The sequence below is a fragment of the Sapajus apella genome, unplaced genomic scaffold (genome assembly GCF_009761245.1).
Source record: "Sapajus apella isolate SASKATOON/1434 unplaced genomic scaffold, GSC_monkey_1.0 scaffold148, whole genome shotgun sequence".
Classification (NCBI taxonomy): Eukaryota; Metazoa; Chordata; class Mammalia; order Primates; family Cebidae; genus Sapajus; species Sapajus apella.
The window spans coordinates 1370255-1390902 of record NW_022437088.1 but is presented as its reverse complement, the minus strand read 5'-3'; the positions used below and the strand labels follow the sequence as shown (position 1 = coordinate 1390902).

The 20648-nt window shown below is 43.1% G+C and overlaps 1 protein-coding gene and 1 non-coding gene across 38 annotated transcripts in view; both read left to right on the top strand.

The window, feature by feature from the left end:
* Positions 1-20648, top strand: part of UBAP2L (ubiquitin associated protein 2 like) — a 56393-nt gene that overhangs the window by 27218 nt on the left and 8527 nt on the right. For all 37 annotated transcript variants that reach the window (XM_032265066.1, XM_032265069.1, XM_032265063.1 and 34 more), the window contains 14 exons: positions 2088-2259; positions 6464-6662; positions 8644-8921; positions 9089-9261; positions 12194-12383; positions 13142-13196; positions 13455-13629; positions 13989-14061; positions 15363-15558; positions 15646-15734; positions 17248-17301; positions 17932-18013; positions 18868-19085; positions 19546-19651. In XM_032265066.1, coding sequence (XP_032120957.1) covers positions 2088-2259; positions 6464-6662; positions 8644-8921; positions 9089-9261; positions 12194-12383; positions 13142-13196; positions 13455-13629; positions 13989-14061; positions 15363-15558; positions 15646-15734; positions 17248-17301; positions 17932-18013; positions 18868-19085; positions 19546-19651 — 2060 coding nt within the window. The remainder of the gene's footprint in view (positions 1-2087; positions 2260-6463; positions 6663-8643; positions 8922-9088; positions 9262-12193; positions 12384-13141; positions 13197-13454; positions 13630-13988; positions 14062-15362; positions 15559-15645; positions 15735-17247; positions 17302-17931; positions 18014-18867; positions 19086-19545; positions 19652-20648) is intronic.
* Positions 17709-17844, top strand: LOC116541175. Its single transcript, XR_004264736.1, has one exon. It is a non-coding gene; the product is annotated as a small nucleolar RNA SNORA58 (small nucleolar RNA).

Sequence of the window (20648 nt, the reverse complement as noted above, 5' to 3'; positions counted from 1 at the left end):
GAGTTACACTCTTCGGGGAACATTTTTAATCCCCTAGAAACCTCTTGGATTTTTTCTAGACCAGTTTTGACATTAACTACCCAGAGTTAGTGCAGACCCCACAAGTTGAAGGCTCAGTTCCACAAGACTGCCCTGACTTCAGAGGTTCTGCCAGCCAGCTGCAAATTTGTAGGTTCCCATGACCCCCTTATCAAGTTTGAGAATTCACTGGAGTGACTCAGAACTCAAGAGTTTTACCTACTATTACTGTTTTTTTTTTTTTTTCTTTGTTTTTGTTTTGTGAGATGGAGTCTTGCTCTGTCACCCAGGCTGGAGTGCAGTGGCATGGCCTTGGCTCACTGCAAACTCCACTTTGTGGGTTCAAGCCTTTCTTCTACCTCAGCCTCCTGAGTAGCTGGGATTACAGGCATGCACGACCATGCCCAGCTTATTTTTGTATTTTTAGTAGAGGCAGTGTTTCACCATGTTGGCCAGCCGGACCTCAGGTGATCCACCCACCTTGGCTTCCCAAAGTGCTGGGATTACAGGTGTGAGCCACTGCGCCTAGCGCATTACTGGTGTATTATAAAGGTACAACTCAGGAACAGCCTAGAGGAAGAAATGCATCGGGCAAGGTATAAATAGGCATGTGAGTGGGGCACACAGAACTTGTCCTCTGCAGGTATCTTGAAGCTCTCCAAATCTCATTGTTAGAAATCTCATTACATAGGCATGATTGATTAAATTATTAGCTGTTGGTGATTGGACTTATTAGCCACCTTGCCTACATCCCTGGAGTTTGGTGGGATTGGGAGGGGCTTCTGAAAGTTCCAACCCTCTTACCTGACCTTTCTTTTTCTGAGACAGAGACTCAGTCTGTTGCCCAGGCTAGAGTGCAGTGGCACAATCTTGGCTCACTGCAACGTCTGCCTCCCGTGTTTGAGCAATTCTTCTGCCTCAGCCTCCTGAGTAGCTGGGATGATAGGCACCTGCCACCATGCTCAGCTGATTTTTGTATTTTTAGTAGAGATGGGGTTTTACCATGTTGGTCAGGCTGGTCTCGAACTCCTGACTTCAAGTGATCCACCTAGCTCAGCCTTCCAAAGTGTTGGGATTACAGGTGTGAGCCACTGTGCCCAGCCTTATTTGGTCTTTGTAGTGACCAACCCTCATCCTGAAGCTTCTGGGGATCCACCTCATTAACATAAACTCAGGTACAGTTGAAAGAAGCTTGTTATGAGTAACAAAGGACACTATCACTTAGGAAATTCTAAGTATTTTAGGAGCTTTGTGACAGAAACAAGGCAGAGCTCAAGTATACATTGTACCACAGGTAACTTAGGAAATTTTATGAAAATTGCGGGAAAAAATATCTCTCCCAAACTGTCCCTGTTCTAAAGCCATTTGAAGATTCCAGTGTTCTGGTATGTGATGGTCTTTTTTTTTTTTTTTCTGAGATTGAGTTTTGCTCTTGTTGCCCAGGCTGCAGTGCAATGGTGCAATCTCAGCTCACTGCAACCACCGCTTCCTGGGTTCAAACCATTCTCCTGCCTCAGCCTCCCAAGTACTGGGATTACAGGAGTGTACCACCATGCCCAGCTAATTTTTGTATTTTTAGTAGAGACAAGGTTTCACCATGTTGGTCAGGCTGGTCTCCAACTACTTACTTCATGATTCGCCCACCTTGGCCTCCCAAAGTGCTGGGATTACAGGCATGAGCCACCGCGCCCAGCCTGGTATATGGTTTTCTATTTTAGGAATTAGTAATGACAGGTATTCAGTATTAAAATGATGGATAAGTACTTACAAATTTTGGCTAAGTTATTGAGCTTCAGTGTTAAAACTAGCATTTGATATTTCATAAATTAATGACTTCACTTTAAAATTAACCATTATTATTGGCAACATCAGTGGAATTCAGCTATATATTGTAGTGGTTCTTATGCATCAGTTATTTTGGGAAGTTAAGCATTTCAAGGCTTTGTGTTTGAGCCCTTTTAGAAGAAGCTCTATTAAGTGGCTTCATTTTGATCTAATCTGATTTGAGTATTGGGGAATGCTAGCATGTTCAGTCATTATTCATCAAGATCCCTTCCCTTCCCCAATAGAATTGACCTTGCTGTTCTGCTGGGGAAGACACCATCTACAATGGAGAATGATTCATCTAATCTGGATCCGTCTCAGGCTCCTTCTCTGGCCCAGCCTCTGGTGTTCAGCAATTCGAAGCAGACTGCCATATCACAGCCTGCTTCAGGGAACACATTTTCTCATCACAGTATGGTGAGTAGGAAACATGTTTTATCCTTATCAAACCTTCCTGCTAATCCTGGCACACATACACAGTTCCTTCCAAAGACAGTGAGGTTTTTGGTAGGTGAAGCATCCTCTTTGTCTTCTTAAGCAGACTTGGATGTAGAGATACTTGAGTTGGGTAATAGGGAGTAGCTCTAAGAGAGGACTTAGTTCTGGACAGACTGGATATTCTTATATAAATAAGTTAACGTCATTTACTGAATACTCATTGTATTGAATGAACACTGTCTGTTATTACTCTTGAGAGAAAGTCGATGACATAAACTTGTCAACACATTTTAATCCTTTTGCAACACTTATTAAACTGTGATGGGGGATTGTAGCAGTTCCCCATTTCTTGACGGGCAGAATTGTCTTATATATTTACTTAAACCAGACATTTGTAGACAAGGCTTCCAGAAACCTATGGTCTTCCCAGTTCTGCCACTTACTAGCTGTGTCTCCATTTCTCTGTAAATAGGGATGAAAGCGCTTGTCCTTCCTGTCTTCCCAAAGGTGGCTATACAAGTGTGGTTTCAGTAGTGGTATTATAAATAACTTAGAGCCTTTATGGCACAGTACTTGTTGACTCAGAGCATTTAAAAAAATCTGAGGTCATTAACTGCATCAAAGGAATCATTTAAACTAAACAAAGATGCTGCAAGTACCAGTTTTCTCCTAGTCAGTAAGTCCTAAGAAGTACTGCTTTTTTTTTTCTTTTTCTTTCCTTTTATTTGATGGAGGGATATTAAAGTTGTAAGAGGTAAGCAGACCATGTGTTTGCATATAATTTTATTTTTCCAGTTAGAGTAATTATTTTAACTAGAAAACTGCCAAGCTAGGTACTAATTCAGAACTCTGTCAGTTTTTAACTCTTAAAATGTTTTGTGTGTGCGTGTGTGTGTGTGTGTGTGTGTGTGTGTGTGTGTGTGTGTGTGTTAATTTAGTAGTAACTTGGTGGTCAATGTCCTGCCACATAGAAAAGGTAACTGGTGAGAAGAGGTGGGGGGAGAAGGGAAATGGAGAGCAGTATTGGAATTAAGTAGAAAAAGAAGAAAGAAAATAGGACAAAGGTTGTAAGAAAGTGTAATGAAGAGAAATAACTACCAACCCTTAAGATAAATGACTGGAAAACGTGGTTATGTGATCTAAGTCTCTTAATTGCCCTTTTAATGTCTGGAAGTGTGAAAATTTATAACCAAATCAGACTTTTGATATCAAAAAGATGTTTTCAACTGAGGACAGTGGCACGTTTCTGTAGTCTCAGCTACTCTGGAGGCTGAAGGGGGAGGATTGCTTAAGACTAGGAATTCAAGATTACAGTGAGCCAAGAGCTCGCCATTGTACTCCATCCTGGGTGACAGAATGAAACCCTGTTTCTAAAAAAATTTTTTTAGGCTGGTCATGGTGGCTCACACCTATAATCCCAGAAGTTTCGGAGGCCGGGGTGAGGGATTGCCTGACCAGCCTGGGCAACACAATAAAACCCCATCTCTACTAAAAAAAAAAAAATACGAAAAATTAGCCAGGCGTGGTGGCATATGCCTGTAGTCCCAGGTACTCAGGAGGCTGAGGCAAGAAAATTGTTTGAACCCAGAAGGTGGAGGTTGCAGTGAGCCAAGATCGTACCACTGCACTCCAGCCTGGGCAACAGAGCGAGACTCCGTTAAAAAAAATTTTTTAAGTAAAAATATCAAAACTAAATATAAACACTGTTCTGTTTTTTCTGTTCTTTTTGCATTACCTGTACTAATTAATATGTGATGTAATGTAATTTCGTTTCCATTGAGAATAAATGTTAGAGGATTAATTTCCCTGAAAATTTAATAGAGCTAAATAACAAAGGAGTTCCTTTTTATGTATAACACAATGAACACTAGATAATTTTCACTGCTTTTATTTATTTATTTTATTTTATTTTGGGACGGAATTTCACTCTTGTTGTCAGGGCTGGAGTGCAGTGATGCGATCTTGGCTCACCACAACCTCCGCCTCCTGGGTTCAGGTGATTCTCCTGTCTCAGCCTCTTGAGTAGCTGAGATTACCAGCATGCGCCACCATGCCCATCTAATTCTGTATTTCTAGTAGAGACGAGGTTTCTCCATGTTGGTCAGGCTGGTCTTGAACTCCGAACCTCAGGTGATCCACCCACCTCAGCCTTCCAAAGTGCTGGCATGACAGGCATGGGCCACTGTGCCTACCCCATTGTTTTTTTAATATAATGCTTTGTATAATCTTGGGATATAGACTGAAGGGGGAAAAAAAATTACCTTGAGTTGTACAAACTGTTTGAAATGGAGTCTTGCTCTCTTGCCCAGACTGGAGTGCAATGGTGTGGTCTCGGGCTTGCTGCAACCTCCACCTACTGGGTTCAAGCTATTCTGCCTCAGCTTCCTGAGTAGCTGGGACTGCAGGCATGGGCCACCATACCCGCCTAATTTTTGTATTTTTAGCAGAGACAGGGTTTCACCATGTTGACCAGGCTGGTCTAGAACTCCTGACCTCTGGTGATCTGCCCATCTCTGCCTCCCAAAGTGCTGGAATTATAGGTGTGAGCCACTGTGCCCAGGCTATCATTTTTTTGTTTTTGTTTTTCTTTTTCGTTTATTTTTTTTTGAGACAATCTTACCTTGTCGCCCAGGCTGGAGTGCAGTGACATGATCATGGCTTATTACACCCTCCGTCTCCCAGGCTGAAGTAATCCTCCTGCCTCAGCTTTCTGAGTAGCTGAGACTACTGGTGCCCACCACCATGCCTGGCTAGTTTTTGTATTTTTAGTATACAGGGTTTTGCCATATTGCCCAGGCTGGTCTTGAACTAGGCTCAAGCAATCTGCCTGCCTTGTGCTGGGATTACAGGCGTGAGCCACTGCACCCATTCTAGTTTTTTAAGAAAGGACTGTTTGTTGACGATGATGATGATGATAAAGTAATGAAGACTAGATTTAATCTCCTTGGAGGCTTTAAAAGACAAGTCAAGACTGATCTTCTGGACTAGGCTGATAGTTTTACTTAGTATCAGGGAATGACAGGAATCCCACAAAAGCATTAAGAGTAAATTTCCTTGGTTATCATGCAGTGGTTACCATATACAACTTTATTTTTGAGATGGAGTCTTGTTCTTGTCCAGGCTGGAGTGCAGTGACATAATCTTGGCTTACTGCAGCCTTTACCTCACGGGTTCAAGCAGTTCTCCTGCTTTGGCTTCCCTAGTAGCTGGGACTACTGGTGTACACCACCATGTCTGGCTAACTTTTGTATTTTTTTTGTAGAGACGGGGTTTCGTCATGTTGGCCAGGCTGATCTCGAGCTCCTGATCTCAGGTGATCTGCCCGTCTCAGCCTTCCATAGTGCTGCAATTATAGGCGTGAGCCACCACATCTGGCCCAGTGATTACGCTATAGAACTTGTATCTGCATGGAGAAAACAAATCATACTGGCTTGTTATTTGATTGTCTAGTGCAGAAGTTGGGATGCCCTTTAACTTTTCCTTCTTGCCTCTGTGGTAGTTATCAGCAGCATCGAGATGAGGCTCCAGTTAGTTGTTTTTGAGGTTTCTTTAATGAGAAGGGCAAGGACTTTAATGGCTAAAGTAAAATATTATATTACATTTATGTTCATTGTATTGGTTGATTTAAAAATTCTCCAGTCGCGGCCAGGTGTGGTGGCTCACGCCTGTAATCCAAGCACTTTGGAGGCCAAGGGGGGTGGATCACCTGAAGTTTGGAGTTCAAGACCAGCTTGACCAACATGGTGAAACCCCGTCTCTACAAAAAAATACAAAAGAAAAATTCTCCAGTCGCAGAATTTTATCCCTGAGAAGCAGGGTGAAGGAAACAATGATGGTATAAAACTTACATAAAGTTTTAATGGCTCTCTTTTTTGAGTGATTACTATCTGCTATGCATGTATTCAGTGCTTTATGAGGTACTACATTTATTCCTATTTTCTGATGAGGGAAGTGAGGCAAAAAGAGATTAAAAATAAGTTTTCCAAGCTTACACAGCCAGTATTTCAATCTAAGACAGTCTGACTCTAGGTCCTATACTCAGTGGACTATGCTGTATACTCATTCTGGTAGCATTCTTTGCTTGCCTGATGTATACTAACTCTCTGTCTGGTTGAGTGTCTTTATGAGTAGCTGAAGAAGGTTACTGGCTCCCAATTTCCGTCATCTCTTTGTTGATCTACAGGTGAGCATGTTGGGGAAAGGATTTGGTGATGTCGGTGAAGCTAAAGGCGGCAGTACTACGGGCTCCCAGTTCTTGGAGCAATTCAAGACTGCTCAAGCCCTGGCTCAGTTGGCAGCTCAGCATTCTCAGTCTGGAAGCACCACCACCTCCTCTTGGGACATGGGCTCGACGACACAATCCCCATCACTGGTGCAGTATGGTGAGAAGATGGGAAGTGACTTGAATCTTTAAAGCACTGGAGCATTACTGTGAAGAGGCTGACGGGGAGGGAGTGTAGAATGTGTCCTGAAGTGAAGAAAAGGGGCAGCTAGTTGGTTACCTTCCCAAAATGATTTCCCCTAATCAGATTAGCTGAATTCAGAAAGTTGGGGAATAATAAAATTTGAGGCTATATATTTCTCATCAGATTCAGAGGCTGGGTGTGGTAGCTTACACTTATAATCTCAGCACTTTGGGAGGCTCAAGCGGGAGGACAGCCTGAGCCGCATGGCAAGACTCCATCTCAAAAAAGTTGTTTTAAATTAGCTGAGCGTGGTGGCATGCACCTGTGGTCCCAGCTACTACAGAGGCTGAGGCGAAAGGATTGCCTGAGCCCAGGAGGTCGGGGTTGCAGTGAGCTGTGTTCGCACACCGCATGCTAGCCTGAGCTAGAACTAGTGTGTAGCTAGCTTTCCTGGGAAAAAAAAAAAAAAAAATTTTTTTTTTTTCTTGCCATATACAGAGTTGCAGTCTGTTGATTGGGTTTTAAAAAAATTATTATTATTCTCCCTAGACTTATCTTCAGTGTTTGAAAATAACATATCGCCTTTAGGTTCATAGGCTTGGCTATTTTAAAACCTTATATAGTAAGTCTTGACTTAATGTCATTGATAGGTTCTTGGAAACTGCCACTTTACGTGAAATAATATATAACTTTTTTTTTTTTTTTTTTAAGACAGGGTCTCATTCTGTCATCCAGACCGGTGTATAGTGGCACAATCTTGGCTCACTGCAGCCTCAACTTCCTGGGCTCAAGCAATCCTCCTGCCTGAGCCTCCTGAGTAGCTGGGACCACAGGCTCGTACCACCGTGCCTGGCTAATTTTTAAATTTTTTGTAGCGATGTGTTCACATCATGTTGCCCAGGTCTGTCTCAAACTCAGGCACAAACAGTTCTACTGGCCTTGGCCTCCTAAAGTGACAGGATTGCAGGCGTGAGCCACTGCTTTTTTTTCTCATCAACATTATAATGAAATCATGTTGAAGGAAACAGTGCTATTCAAAGATGTGCCATGCATTGTTTTTGCTTAAAGCCAGTTTCCAAGCACCTATAGATGATATTAAGTGAGAACTTGTGGTACTTTAAACTTGGACTATTTGTGCATTCCTGTTTTACATAGGCAGGGTAATGGCGTTGATTTAATTAGGCTTTATTTAAGGATGGATGTAGGCCAGATGTGGTGGTTCATGCCTGCAATCCCAGCACTTTGAGAAGCTGAGGTGGGTGGATCACTTGAGGTCAGGAGTTTGAGACCAGCCAGGTTAACATGAGAGAACCCTGTCTCTAAAAACACAAAAATTAGGCAGGCATGGTGGTGCGTGTCTATAGTTCCAGCTACTCTGAGGGAGGAGAATCATTTGAACCCGAGAGGTGAAGGTTGCAGTGAGCTGAGATTGTGCCACTGCATTCCAGCCTGGGTGACAGAGCGAGACTCCATCTCAAAAAAAAAATGTAGGCCGGGCGTGGTGACTCAAGCCTGTAATCCCAGCACTTTGGGAGGCCGAGGCGGGTGGATCACGAGGTCAAGAGATCAAGACCATCCTGGTCAACATGGTGAAACCCCGTCTCTACTAAAAATATAAAAAATTAGCTGGGCATGGTGGTGCTTGCCTGTAATCCCAGCTACTCAGGAGGCTGAGGCAGGAGAATTGCCTGAACCCAGGAGGCGGAGGTTGCGGTGAGCCGAGATCGCGCCATTGCACTCCAGCCTGGGTGAAAAAGGGCGAAACTCCTTCTCAAAAAAAAAAAATGTAATCCTGTGATTGTCACCTCTAGAAGTGAGATTAAGCTCCAAAGGAGGACCTGTTTATATGAATTTCTGATTTTTGCAGGCCTTTGTTCATGATGCTAGTGCAGGATAATAGCATTTCCTTGAGATTCATCAGCATCTCTGGCTTCATATACTGGGTTTCCTCTTGTAGATTTGAAGAACCCAAATGATTCAACAGTGCACAGCCCCTTTACAAAGCGCCAGGCTTTTACCCCATCTTCAACCATGATGGAGGTGTTCCTTCAGGAGAAGTCACCTGCAGTGGCTACCTCCACAGCTGCACCTCCACCTCCGTCTTCTCCCCTGCCAAGCAAATCCACATCAGCTCCACAGATGTCGCCTGGATCTTCAGACAACCAGTCCTCTAGCCCTCAGCCGGCTCAGCAAAAACTGAAACAGCAGAAGAAAAAAGCTTCCTTGACTTCTAAGGTACTTAGACTTTTAGGTAGATATCATCTTATGGCAAGAAGTTTGGGGCTTGAGAATTGAGATTATAAGGGTAAGTCTGGAAATTTAAAGGGAAAGGTTTTTTTTTAGTCCTTAGTAAGGTTGTATTAAGACCATTACTTTCTCTTGTTTTTCACCTTTCTCTGTAGATTCCTGCTCTGGCTGTGGAGATGCCTGGCTCAGCAGATATCTCAGGGCTAAACCTGCAGTTTGGGGCATTGCAGTTTGGGTCAGAGCCTGTCCTTTCTGATTATGAGTCCACCCCCACCACGAGCGCCTCTTCAAGCCAGGCTCCAAGTAGCCTGTATACCAGCACGGCCAGGTAGAGGAAACATTAGGCATAACACCACTCTTAATAACCTTTTACTACTTTTTAAATCTCTGGGTGATTTCTAGAACTCTGGAGAGACCAAGCCTCTTGCATGGGTGAGGGGGGACATAATCAATCATAGCATTTTGTTGAGTGCTTTAAAATATTGTTACTAGGGTTATCTGTAATTAAACAGGTAGAAATATGCCCCTTAGGGGCTGGGTGCGGTGGCCTATACTTGTAATCCCAGCACTTTGGGTGGCTGAGGCAGGAAGATTGCTTGAGGCCAGGAGTTCAAGACCAGCCTGGGCAACATAGTGAGTCCCTATTGCTACCACAGAATTTTTTAAATTAGCCATGCTTGGTGGCACATGCTTATAGTTCAATCGTCTTAATTCTGGAGGCTGAGGTGGGAGGATCATTTTGAGTCCAGGAGTTCAAGATTACCGTGATGATTGTGCCATTGCATTTCAACTTGGGCAACAGAGCAAGACCCTGTCTCTTAAAAAAAAAAAATGTCCCTTGGGTACTTCTAGAATGTCCAAGAACAGTTATGAAAGATGTGTACAATGCCTCTAACAGAATACTTTGGCATCTGCCATAACTAAAAGTGCTGTTGGCACTTCTTCCAGCCCTTTTAGTAGTGAGGTACTTAGGCCTGTGAAGAATGTAACTTTGAATTCCTAAGAAGGCGGCTGTATACCAGCACAGCCAGGTAGAGGAAACATTAGCAATTGCACAAATTAAAAGGAATTTTACCAGTAGAACCACCAATCCCACAGAAATTAAAAAAAAAAAAAAAAAAAAAAAAAAAAAGACTACCGTAAACACTTCTATATACACAAATTTAAAAAACTAGAAGAAATAAATTGCTGGAAACACACAATCTAAAAAGATTGTACCAGAAAGAAATTAAATCCCTGAACAGATTAATAATGAATTTCAAAATTGAATCATTAATAAAAAGCCTACTAACCAGAAAAACTCTAGCACCAGACAGATTCACAGCTAAACTCTACTAAATGTTTAGGCCATCTGGTAGCCATCAAGGAGGGCCATCTTTTTTTTTTTTTTTTTTGAGACGGAGTTTCGCTCTTGTTACCCAGGCTGGACTGCAATGGCGCGATCTCGGCTCACCGCAACCTCCGTCTCCTGGGTTCAGGCAATTCTCCTGCCTCAGCCTCCTGAGTAGCTGGGATTACAGGCACGTGCCACCATGCCCAGCTAATTTTTTGTAGTTTTAATAGAGACGGGGTTTCACCCTGTCGACCAGGATGGTCTTGATTTCTTGACCTCGTGATCCACCCGCCTTGGCCTCCCAAAGTGCTGGGATTACAGGCTTGAGCCACCGCTCCCAGCCTAAGGAGGGCCATCTTAAGCAGTAGAAAAATCCTGGTTGGATTTTTGGAGGACTAGGCTATTTTTCCATAACCCTTAGAATTTAAGAATACAAATTTCTGGCCCCATTCTGAATCTGTTGTGTCATAATTGCCACAAGTGCATTTGAATATTCTTTTTTTTTTTTTTTTGAGACGGAGTTTCGCTCTTGTTACCCAGGCTGGAGTGCAATGGCGCGATCTCGGCTCACCGCAACCTCCGTCTCCTGGGTTCAGGCAATTCTCCTGCCTCAGCCTCCTGAGTAGCTGGGATTACAGGCACACGCCACCGTGCCCAGCTGATATTTTTTTGTATTTTTAGTAGAGACCGGGTTTCACCATGTTGACCAGGATGGTCTCGATCTCTTGACCTCGTGATTCACCCGCCTTGGCCTCCCAAAGTGCTGGGATTACAGGCGTGAGCCACCGTGCCCGGCCCCGCATTTGAATATTCTAAAAAGTTTCTCTCAGGAGAGTTCTAGTAGTAATTTTAAATCTTTTTTGTTTGTTTGTTTTTGCTTTAGGATGTGGAATCAAGTAATTTTAAATCACACGTCATTCTTTTTTTCTTTTCTTTTCTTTCTTTTTTTTGAGATTGAGTCTCACTGCAACCTCCACCTCCTGGGTTCAAGCAAATCTCAAGCCTCAGCCTCCCGGGTAGCTGGGATTATAGGCACCTGCCACCATGCCCAGCATATTTTTGTATTTTTTAGTAGAGATGAGGTTTTACCATGTTGGCCAGGTTGGTCTAGAACTCATGACCTTAAGCAATCCACATGCCTTGCCCTTCGTAAGTGTTGGGATTACAGGCGTGAGCCACCGCACCCAGCCCAAATCTTATATGGTTCTTGAGGGAGCCTAGAGCTCCGAATTCCCTAAAATGAGTGTGAACAAAAGATGGCTTTTCCTGTGCCACATTATAATGTATAGAGGGGACCAAGAATCATGTATTTTTTATACTGACATTTTAGCCAGTTTTTCTTTTTTGTTTTTGTTTTTCTTTTTTTTGAGATGGAGTCTCACTCTTGTTGCCTAGGCTGAAGTGCAATGGTGAGATCTCAGCTCACTGTAATCTCTGCCTCCCAGGTTCAAGTGATTCTCCTATCTCGGCCTCCAAATAGCTGTGATTACAGGCAAATGCCACCATGCCCAGCTAATTTTTGTATTTTTAGTAGAGATGAGATTTCATTACATTGGTCAGGCAGGTCTTGAACTCCTGACCTTAGGTGATCCACCTGCCTTGGCCTCCCAAAGTGCTGGGATGACAGGCCTGAGCCACTGCACCTGGCCGCCACTTTTTCTTTTAACAGCAGAATGTAGGGGGGAACCAAGGGACTTTTCTCTTCCTTGAAGACATTTTTAAGATTAATTCTTAATTCAGGTTCCTGGCATTATAGAAAGTGGAGATTCCTAGTGTTATCAAGAGAAGATTTTGGTAGATTCTTTTATTAGTTGAAAAATTTCTTGATTGAAATCAAGTTATTTCACTAGTAGGACTCCACCATTTCCTTAGTATCAGTAGATCTGCTCTATTTTGTTTCTCTGAGATTTCTCTTCATTTTTCACAGTGAGTCTTCATCTACAATTTCATCTAACCAGAGTCAGGAGTCTGGTTATCAGAGTGGCCCAATTCAGTCGACAACCTATACCTCCCAAAATAATGCTCAGGGCCCTCTTTATGAACAGAGATCCACACAGACTCGGCGGTACCCCAGCTCCATCTCTTCATCACCCCAAAAGGACCTGACTCAGGCAAAGGTAGTGGTTTCATGAACCCCTGGGAATTGGTTAGGAGAATAGTGGGCAAAAATCCCTTAAATAATAGTGATTTACTTTTTAGCAAATGATGCTAATAAACTTTGGAAGTAGTGATTGAGAAGTTGAAAAAGGCACTTATCTGTGGTCAGTGAATTAAAAGTTCTTAACAGCAAACTGGGAGACTGATGAGCCAGGAAACCATTCTCTTTATACCAAAAATTTATTGTCTCTAGTAGAATCAGTCTCAAGTGCCTGTCCTGTCTTCAGGGAAGATGTAATTGCCAGATTTCTGGGGGCCTGTCAGTAGACCTCACCTTGTTATGTCCTGGCATGGTGAGGGAGACAGCATATGCTGGAGGTGATGTGGAGTGACTGTCAGGTGCAGCCAGCGGGAATAGGTGGTGTGGCTGAACTTTCATACTTACATCCTTCCCCAGGAATTACTGGATATGGACTTTAGGCCTTTTCTGTATCTATTTTAGGTTTGGGGTGTCTTCAGCAGTTTGTGGGGTTTCTTTCTGTTGCTTTTGGTCACATAGTGTTAGTATATCTCAGTTTTGTTTAATTTTTGTTGCTATTTTGGTTTTTTGGATAGTCTGCATTATATTAATATTAATCTTTTTTGTTAACTTACAGAGTTTCTTCTAAAGATTTGTTGACCAAAATAAAGCTGAGTCAGTGTTAACTTGTCTCATTCACATGAGTTTGTCTGTTTCTTGCTCTTCTGTTTTTCTTTTTTTTTTTTTTTTTTTTACCAGAATGGCTTCAGTTCTGTGCAGGCCACGCAGTTACAGACCACGCAATCTGTTGAAGGTGAGTGTTCTTCAGGCTGTTCCCCTCTAAGTTTCCGGTTTTCTGTCTTAAAATGGTGATAATTCATTAGTTCCCTTCATTGGACAAACAAGACCCATGCTGTGTAATTCTCAGCATTAAAGAAAAAATATTCTACTTAATATGGTCCGTTGTTAAATAACACACTCTTTTCTTTGGGGCAGCCTTGGACTGTAGTCACCTCTTTATAGACACTCCCTTTTTTCTGATGAGAGGAATTCCTTTCTTCTGTATTTCTAGGTGCTACAGGCTCTGCAGTGAAATCTGATTCACCTTCCACTTCTAGCATCCCCCCTCTCAATGAAACGGTATCTGCAGCTTCCTTACTGACAACAACCAATCAGCACTCATCCTCCTTGGGTGGCTTGAGCCACAGTGAGGAGATTCCAAATACTACCACCACACAACACAGCAGGTGATTTGGGGTGAGGATGGAGGTTGGGGTTGGTGAATAGCAATAACAGAGCTCTCTGGTTCTTTCTTATTTCCTTGACCTGGCAGAGACCACATTAGCCCTGCTTTTGTGGTAAGTGGGTGACCTCAGAACTGTGGGAAGTGAAGACAGAGGAGGCTTATTTTAATTTTCCCCTTTCAACATCCACGTTTGCTTTAACTGCTCACTACCCCTGGCCGGCCATTGTGTTTAACTAAGTATGATCTCAGACGTCCTTGGTGTCCCATAGTCTATCTTATTTTCTTACTATTTCTTGACTGAAGCTCCAGGTCAGGTAGCAATAGCACTGTGGCTGATGATAACCTCTTTTTTTCTGACAGCACGTTATCTACGCAGCAGAATACCCTTTCATCATCAACATCTTCTGGGCGCACTTCAACATCCACTCTTTTGGTAAGTGTGATGCTGAGTGGGATGTGTGGTTTTCCTACACTTACAGCTATCCAACCCTAAGATTGTCCCAAGAGAGAATTCATGAAAATTTCTTCATGATGTGGCAAAATAATTGATTTGAGGGTGCAGGAAAAGGAGTAAAAGGATGTTAGGAAGCCAAGAGAGGTGGAAGAATCCATAAATATTGAGCTCTGGGCCATTCCTAAAAGCTCTGAAAGTGACTTTCTGACTTTTTTTCCCTACTGAATATATAGTTGAGCTTTGTATGCTTTAATAAATTCTGGAGGAACATACCTTTCTAGCTGGTAGAGCTGTTCTCTTTCCTTGGTCTTGGGTATGCCAAACATGAGTTGTGAAAAGAATCAGTGCGAGGCTGGACATTTTAGTGAAAGTAGATGCCAGATGAGAGCTTTTAGTCCAAGAGTCAATTTTGTTGTTTTGATTTGTAGCAGCTACTAGTAAAATTAAGCTGAGCTTGTAAAGGGAAGGACCCATTTTGGACAAAAGTCTCAGATTTGCCAGAAATCTGGGGAGACATGAGGGCTAAGCCTCCTTTAGGAACCTCTACTTAAATACACAGTTTCAGGTTTAAAGTCAGAATTATGGCCAGGTGTAGTGGCTCACCTCTGTAATCCCAACGCTTGCGGAGGCCAAGGCAGGAGACTGCTTAAGCACAGGAGTTTGAGACCAACCTGAGCAATATAGTGAGACCTCATCTTCACAAAAAATTTTTAAAGATTAGCTGAGCATGGTAGTATGTTAGTATAGTCCTAGTTACTTGGGAGGCTGAAGTGGGAAGATTGTTTGGGCCCAGGAGGCTAAGGTTGCAGTGAGCCAAGATTGCACCACTGCACCCCAGCCTGGGCAACAGGATGAGATGCTGTCTCAAAAAAAAAAAAAAAAAAAAAAAAATTTTCTGGTCCACAAACTGGTCTCAACTAGTAAAGAAAAGTAGGAGAGAGAAAGCTGTGATACATTTTTTACATCTCAACTATCTCTGTCCCTTTAACAACAAATGTTAGTCTCTGGGGAATCTGTCTCCATTTGCTTTGATGTCTTTCTGAACAGGATGATGATGTGCAGTCAGCCTGTTAACCATTCTTGCCAAATGAGTCTTGAGGAGTATGTAGCTGGAGATTATTTCTAACTACTTTAGCAGAGTGTATTTTGGTACCTTCCCTACTTGGACTCTTTAATTAGGAAGTTGACATAATATATTCAGTAGAAGGGATTGTCTTATTTTTGATCTGTGATGCTGATCTCTTTTCTTCTTCTCTCTTCCACTGCTTCCCCCTTTGAAGCACACAAGTGTGGAGAGTGAGGCGAATCTCCATTCTTCCTCCAGCACTTTTTCCACCACATCCAGCACAGTCTCTGCACCTCCCCCAGTGGTCAGTGTATCCTCCAGTCTCAATAGTGGCAGTAGTCTGGGTCTCAGCCTAGGCAGCAACTCCACTGTCACAGCCTCGACTCGAAGCTCGGTTGCTACGACTTCAGGTAGACTTGCGTAAGCAGATGGCATTCCTCTGGGATGGAGGAGGTAAGTAATTGTGTGATGGGATAAAAATGTAATTTCTCTTTTAGGAAAAGCTCCTCCCAACCTCCCTCCTGGGGTCCCGCCGTTGTTGCCTAATCCGTATATTATGGCTCCAGGGCTGTTACATGCCTATCCGGTAAGTGGGACTAAAGAATCTTCTTCAAAAGGTGAGGATGCTGTGGCTATTCTTTTTTAGCTCTGGCTTCAGATGGACCCCTGTGAATACCAAAACTTGCACATACTGAAGTCCTGCAGTTGGCTCTGTGGAATCCATGTGTATGGATTTTACATTCTGCAAATGTGACTATTTTTTATCTGTGTGTCTGGTTGGAAAAAATTCATATATAAACAGTGTACAGTTCAAACCTGTGTTAAGGGTCAACTATAATTAAGGTATAGAATGAATGAGGGATTACTGCATGTAAGCAAACCAGTTTTTAATCTTTGCAGTTTTGGAAAAAGTGCTAATGGACTAAACTCAGGCCAACTCCTCTATTGTGTATCTGCTCTGGTTTATGGTACACACATGTATGCACGTATGTGTGTGTACAACATGTATGTATATGTGTGATGAGAATATCTGTTTAAAACACAACTTCTGGACCTCAGAAGCCAAAGGCCAGAGTGTTCACCTTGAATCCCTTTCAGTTTCTTAGAAAATTATGACTATTATTTTATTTTTTGAGACACCTCTTGCTCTTTCACCCAGGCTGGAGTGCAGTGGAACAGTCATAGCTAGCTCACTTCAGCCTTGAACTCCTGGGCTCAAGCAGTCCTCTCACTTCAAACTCCCAAGTAGCTAGAGGACTACAGGTGTGCACCCCCATACCTGGCTAAGGTTTTAAAAAATGTTTAGAGAGAGGTCTTCCTGTGTTGCCTAGGCTGGTCTCAAATCCCAGACCCAAGTGGTCCTCCTGCTATAGCCTCCCAAAGAACTGGGATTATATATAGGCCTAAGCCACTGCTCCTGGCCCCAAGAATTATTTTCTTTGAGTGTGTTTGCTAGTCTGGCCTGGTCAGAGAAAAGTTTCCTGACTCAACCTGGGACTGTGAGAATAAGGCTGACATTAGTAGCAGCTTTTTGCCATACTGTATCTTCTGGGACCCTTAAGTATTTGGTATCTATTAAGATGAAGGATATATGAGAAAGTTTTAAAAGATACCTGTTTCTTCCCTCATAGACGAAGTCTAGATTAGATTAATTTCATGCCGATGATACATCCAAATAACAGAGTTAACACATTTTTAATGTGTAGTCAGTACCTTAAAACCCTGAAATTGGAGAAAAGTAAAATATTCTTTCAGGAAGAGATCAATTTTAAGCCAGATTTTGAAGAGTATAAGAGACAGAGACTTGTAGAATAGAGAGTATAACTGATGGTTCGTGTATAGTTTGTGTTTACTCTATTGGTATCAAGAAGCCAGCCTACTAGAATCAGTAGTATTTAGTTCAAGGAAAGCTTCAAGAATCATTTAATCTCTTTGTACTTTACTGCTTTTCCCTTAAACAAAACTGAAGGAAATAATCTGTGTCCTGTTCTAACCCAGGATGAGGATGAATGTTCTGTTGAATTAGTTTGTCTCTTAGCTCCTTGGTTTGCTAACATCATGACCAGTTCCCATTATTGTTATATGTCTGTATCTTTCAGCCACAAGTATATGGTTATGATGACTTGCAGATGCTTCAGACAAGATTTCCATTGGTGAGTGTGTGGGGGGAAAAGGTGGTCTTAAAATTAGTGTTGGAAGAATTATCTCACATGTTCAGTTGATAAGTCACAGACATAGATCTTTCCCATCCCAGTCCTCCAGACACTCTGATTTAAGGCATATTAGAATTCAGGGATTTGGGGGAGGCTTTCCAACAACAGGTAACTTTTTTTTTCTTTTTTTAAATCAGAGTTGTGACATCTTGGTAAATATATTTTAACTTAATCTATAGCCCAGTAAAGTACTCTGGAGCTCTCAGGGTGCTTTTTGTTTGTCCCACACACTTTAAATTATGAAATGATCTGTTTTCCCAGTAGAATAAGCTTGGTGTAAACTGGCAGGGATGACACCTAGAGGGCTGAAATTATTGGTCCTGATGGACTTTGATATATTCTCAAGTGGGCATACCCGTAGACCTTGCCTGACTGTGCTCATGGTCAGGTAGGGGGGACAGTGTATGCAAGAGTAATGTGGAGTTTGTGCTAACTCTAGCCAGCTTAATCAGTGACTGGATGAATTGCACAACTCTCACATTCTTCTGTTTCTTCCTCTGTGGACATAATTCTCATGCTGCGAAATGAGTGAGATTGAATCTCTGCTCTTTTTTTTTTCCTCTCTTCTAGGATTACTACAGCATCCCATTTCCCACACCCACTACTCCGCTGACTGGGAGGGATGGTAGCCTGGCCAGCAACCCTTATTCTGGTAGGATTGGGATGGGGCTAGATAAATAAAAAGGGAGATATAGTGTTGGGATTGATGGCAGAAACCTGATGGGTAGCAAGAAGGGATGTGCTAAATCAGGATTAGTAGATTCAGAATCCTGCTAAAGTTGGGCATGTCATGGCTTTTCCTATATATCCCACTTTCTATTGTTTTCCTGTGATTTCTAGATGATATCTTAGCCAGGCACACACCTGTAGTCTCAGCTACTTGGGAGGCTGAGGTGGGAAAATTGCTTAAGCCCAGGAGTTCAAGACCAGCCTGGGAAACATAGAAAGACCCCATATCTTGACTTAGTTTTAAGCTTTTTCTAGGAAGTACAGTGGTTGATGTGGTCTTCTCTGCTCATCTCTGCCCCTTTATGCTGCCCACAGTGGCAATCTCACTGCCTTGCTAGGCCTGGGGGCATCTTTTATCTGACCTGTCATTGTCCTCATTGACTTATCATTTTCCCTGATTCATCATTATCCTTCAAATCCAGCATGGGGGTATTCCCCTTGGAGAAGAGGGGAGGGAAGAAGGGGGAAGATGAAAGAGAACATAAGTGGGCAGAGAAATTGTGCAGGTACTTAGGTACCTTATTCCGAGAGCCTGTCTCTGCCATAACTGTGAATGACTGTGTCTCTGCACAGTTATTCAGCAATAGATCTTGACTTCCAACTGTGCCAAGTGTATGCTGAGCAACACTAATCAGAGCCACTAAGAAATGTAATTCAAGGAATTGAACTTTAACAGTCTTTGAACAGGATCTCTTGGAATCATATGAAACCAGAAGAGGTATTCTACGTTGGTGTTGGGGTTAAAGAGGCAGGTACATTTAGCCTCTCCTGTCACAGGTGACCTCACAAAGTTCGGCCGTGGGGATGCCTCCTCCCCAGCCCCGGCCACAACCTTGGCCCAACCCCAACAGAATCAGACGCAGACTCACCACACCACGCAGCAGACATTCCTGAACCCGGCGCTGCCTCCTGGCTACAGTTACACCAGCCTGCCATACTATACAGGGGTCCCGGGCCTCCCCAGCACCTTCCAGTATGGGCCTGCTGTGTTCCCTGTGAGTACCTGCTTTGGTCACTCCTTGTGGTGAAGGATCCTAACCCTGGATCCTAATCCTGCCTGCTTTTAAGGATGGATGACTCCTTAATAATGGATGAGGAGGAACAGTTTCCACCTCTGGCCTGTTTTTGGTCTGGTGCAGGGTGGTGGGGGAATGGGGCTGGAATTGGTGGATTAGGATAGGGATTGCCTAGTCTTAGAATTTGCCAAAGGGAGAATATGATACCTTACAGCTTTGCCTCACTCAGATTCATTCATTCCCTGCTGCCATTGTCCCTTTTTCTTCTCCAAACTACCATTTCTTGACTTCATTGGTAGATTCTGGAACTATTAGGAGCTAATTTCACTAAGCATTAGGATAGGTAGCCATCTGAATATCCAGTCCCTGGAGCTGGACAAGTGGGACAGATGGCATTCTGCTGCTATTTCACTGCAATTCTGGCCTTTTTGCGCTTTAGGTGGCTCCTACCTCTTCCAAGCAGCATGGTGTGAATGTCAGTGTGAATGCATCGGCCACCCCTTTCCAACAGCCGAGTGGATATGGGTCTCATGGATACAACACTGGTAAGCTGACCTTGTCCCTGGCTCAGTGGTAGCTGTGGGGTGTTACTGGATAAATTTCAGGGAGGAAGACTTGGTGCTTGAGAAAACGGGGTTGGTGAGGGTGTGCCACTACCCCGGGTATGATTGTTAATGCTTGACTGACCTTGGTATCTGTGGGAGCAGCACCACCAGAGGAGCTTGATACTAGGACATGTGTCCACTATTTGTGATGGGAATGCCCAAGAGAGTATATATCGGCTTTTAGAATATGTTGGATGGCCAAAAGTGTGGGTGGGAAATAGGGCAAGGAGCTCCAAGATTCTGCTGAAATGTCAGTGGAGGCAATTATTAATATGTATGGCACTGATAGTACAAAAGGGGGTATATTCACTGAGTAGAAGGATTAAGTGGGTTCATAGGTAACAGACTATGATAGGTTTGGCTTAAATCACTTTGTAGTACTACTTATGTGTCCTTTTTTATTCCCTAGCTAGAAGACCTAAACTGTGGAGAAAAAGGAGTAGGCATGACTACTACTCAATAGATTGGGAATTGGACTGGGAGAGTTGGGCCTTTAAGTTTCCTTATTTGTATGGCTGGTCTCTTTGCAAAGTCCGTTTGCGTATGTGATGGCAGGGAGGGAATTGTAGGAATCCTCTGGATGGGTACTTACCTAAGATACTTAGCCTCTCCCTTGCTTCCATACCTGAGGTCTGTGCTCTGCTTTTGGAGGACAGGGAATGAGAAGGAATCTTTGAATAATGTAATTCTACTTTTTCAGTGACTTGCAGCTGAATAGAGGAGGAGCAGGTTTCTCTGACTGCTTAGGGTTGGAGATCGGGGCTTAGGGTTGGAGATCGGGGTTGTCCTTCAAAACTATCAGCTCAGTTACAGTTTCATGGTGCTTTGGATACAGCAGCATGTGTTGTTCAACCTTATGTGGGCTTTGGGTGGGTCAGTTGCCCACAGTTTCCAATAACTGGAAAGACTACAATAGGCAGTAAGATCTAGGAACTGA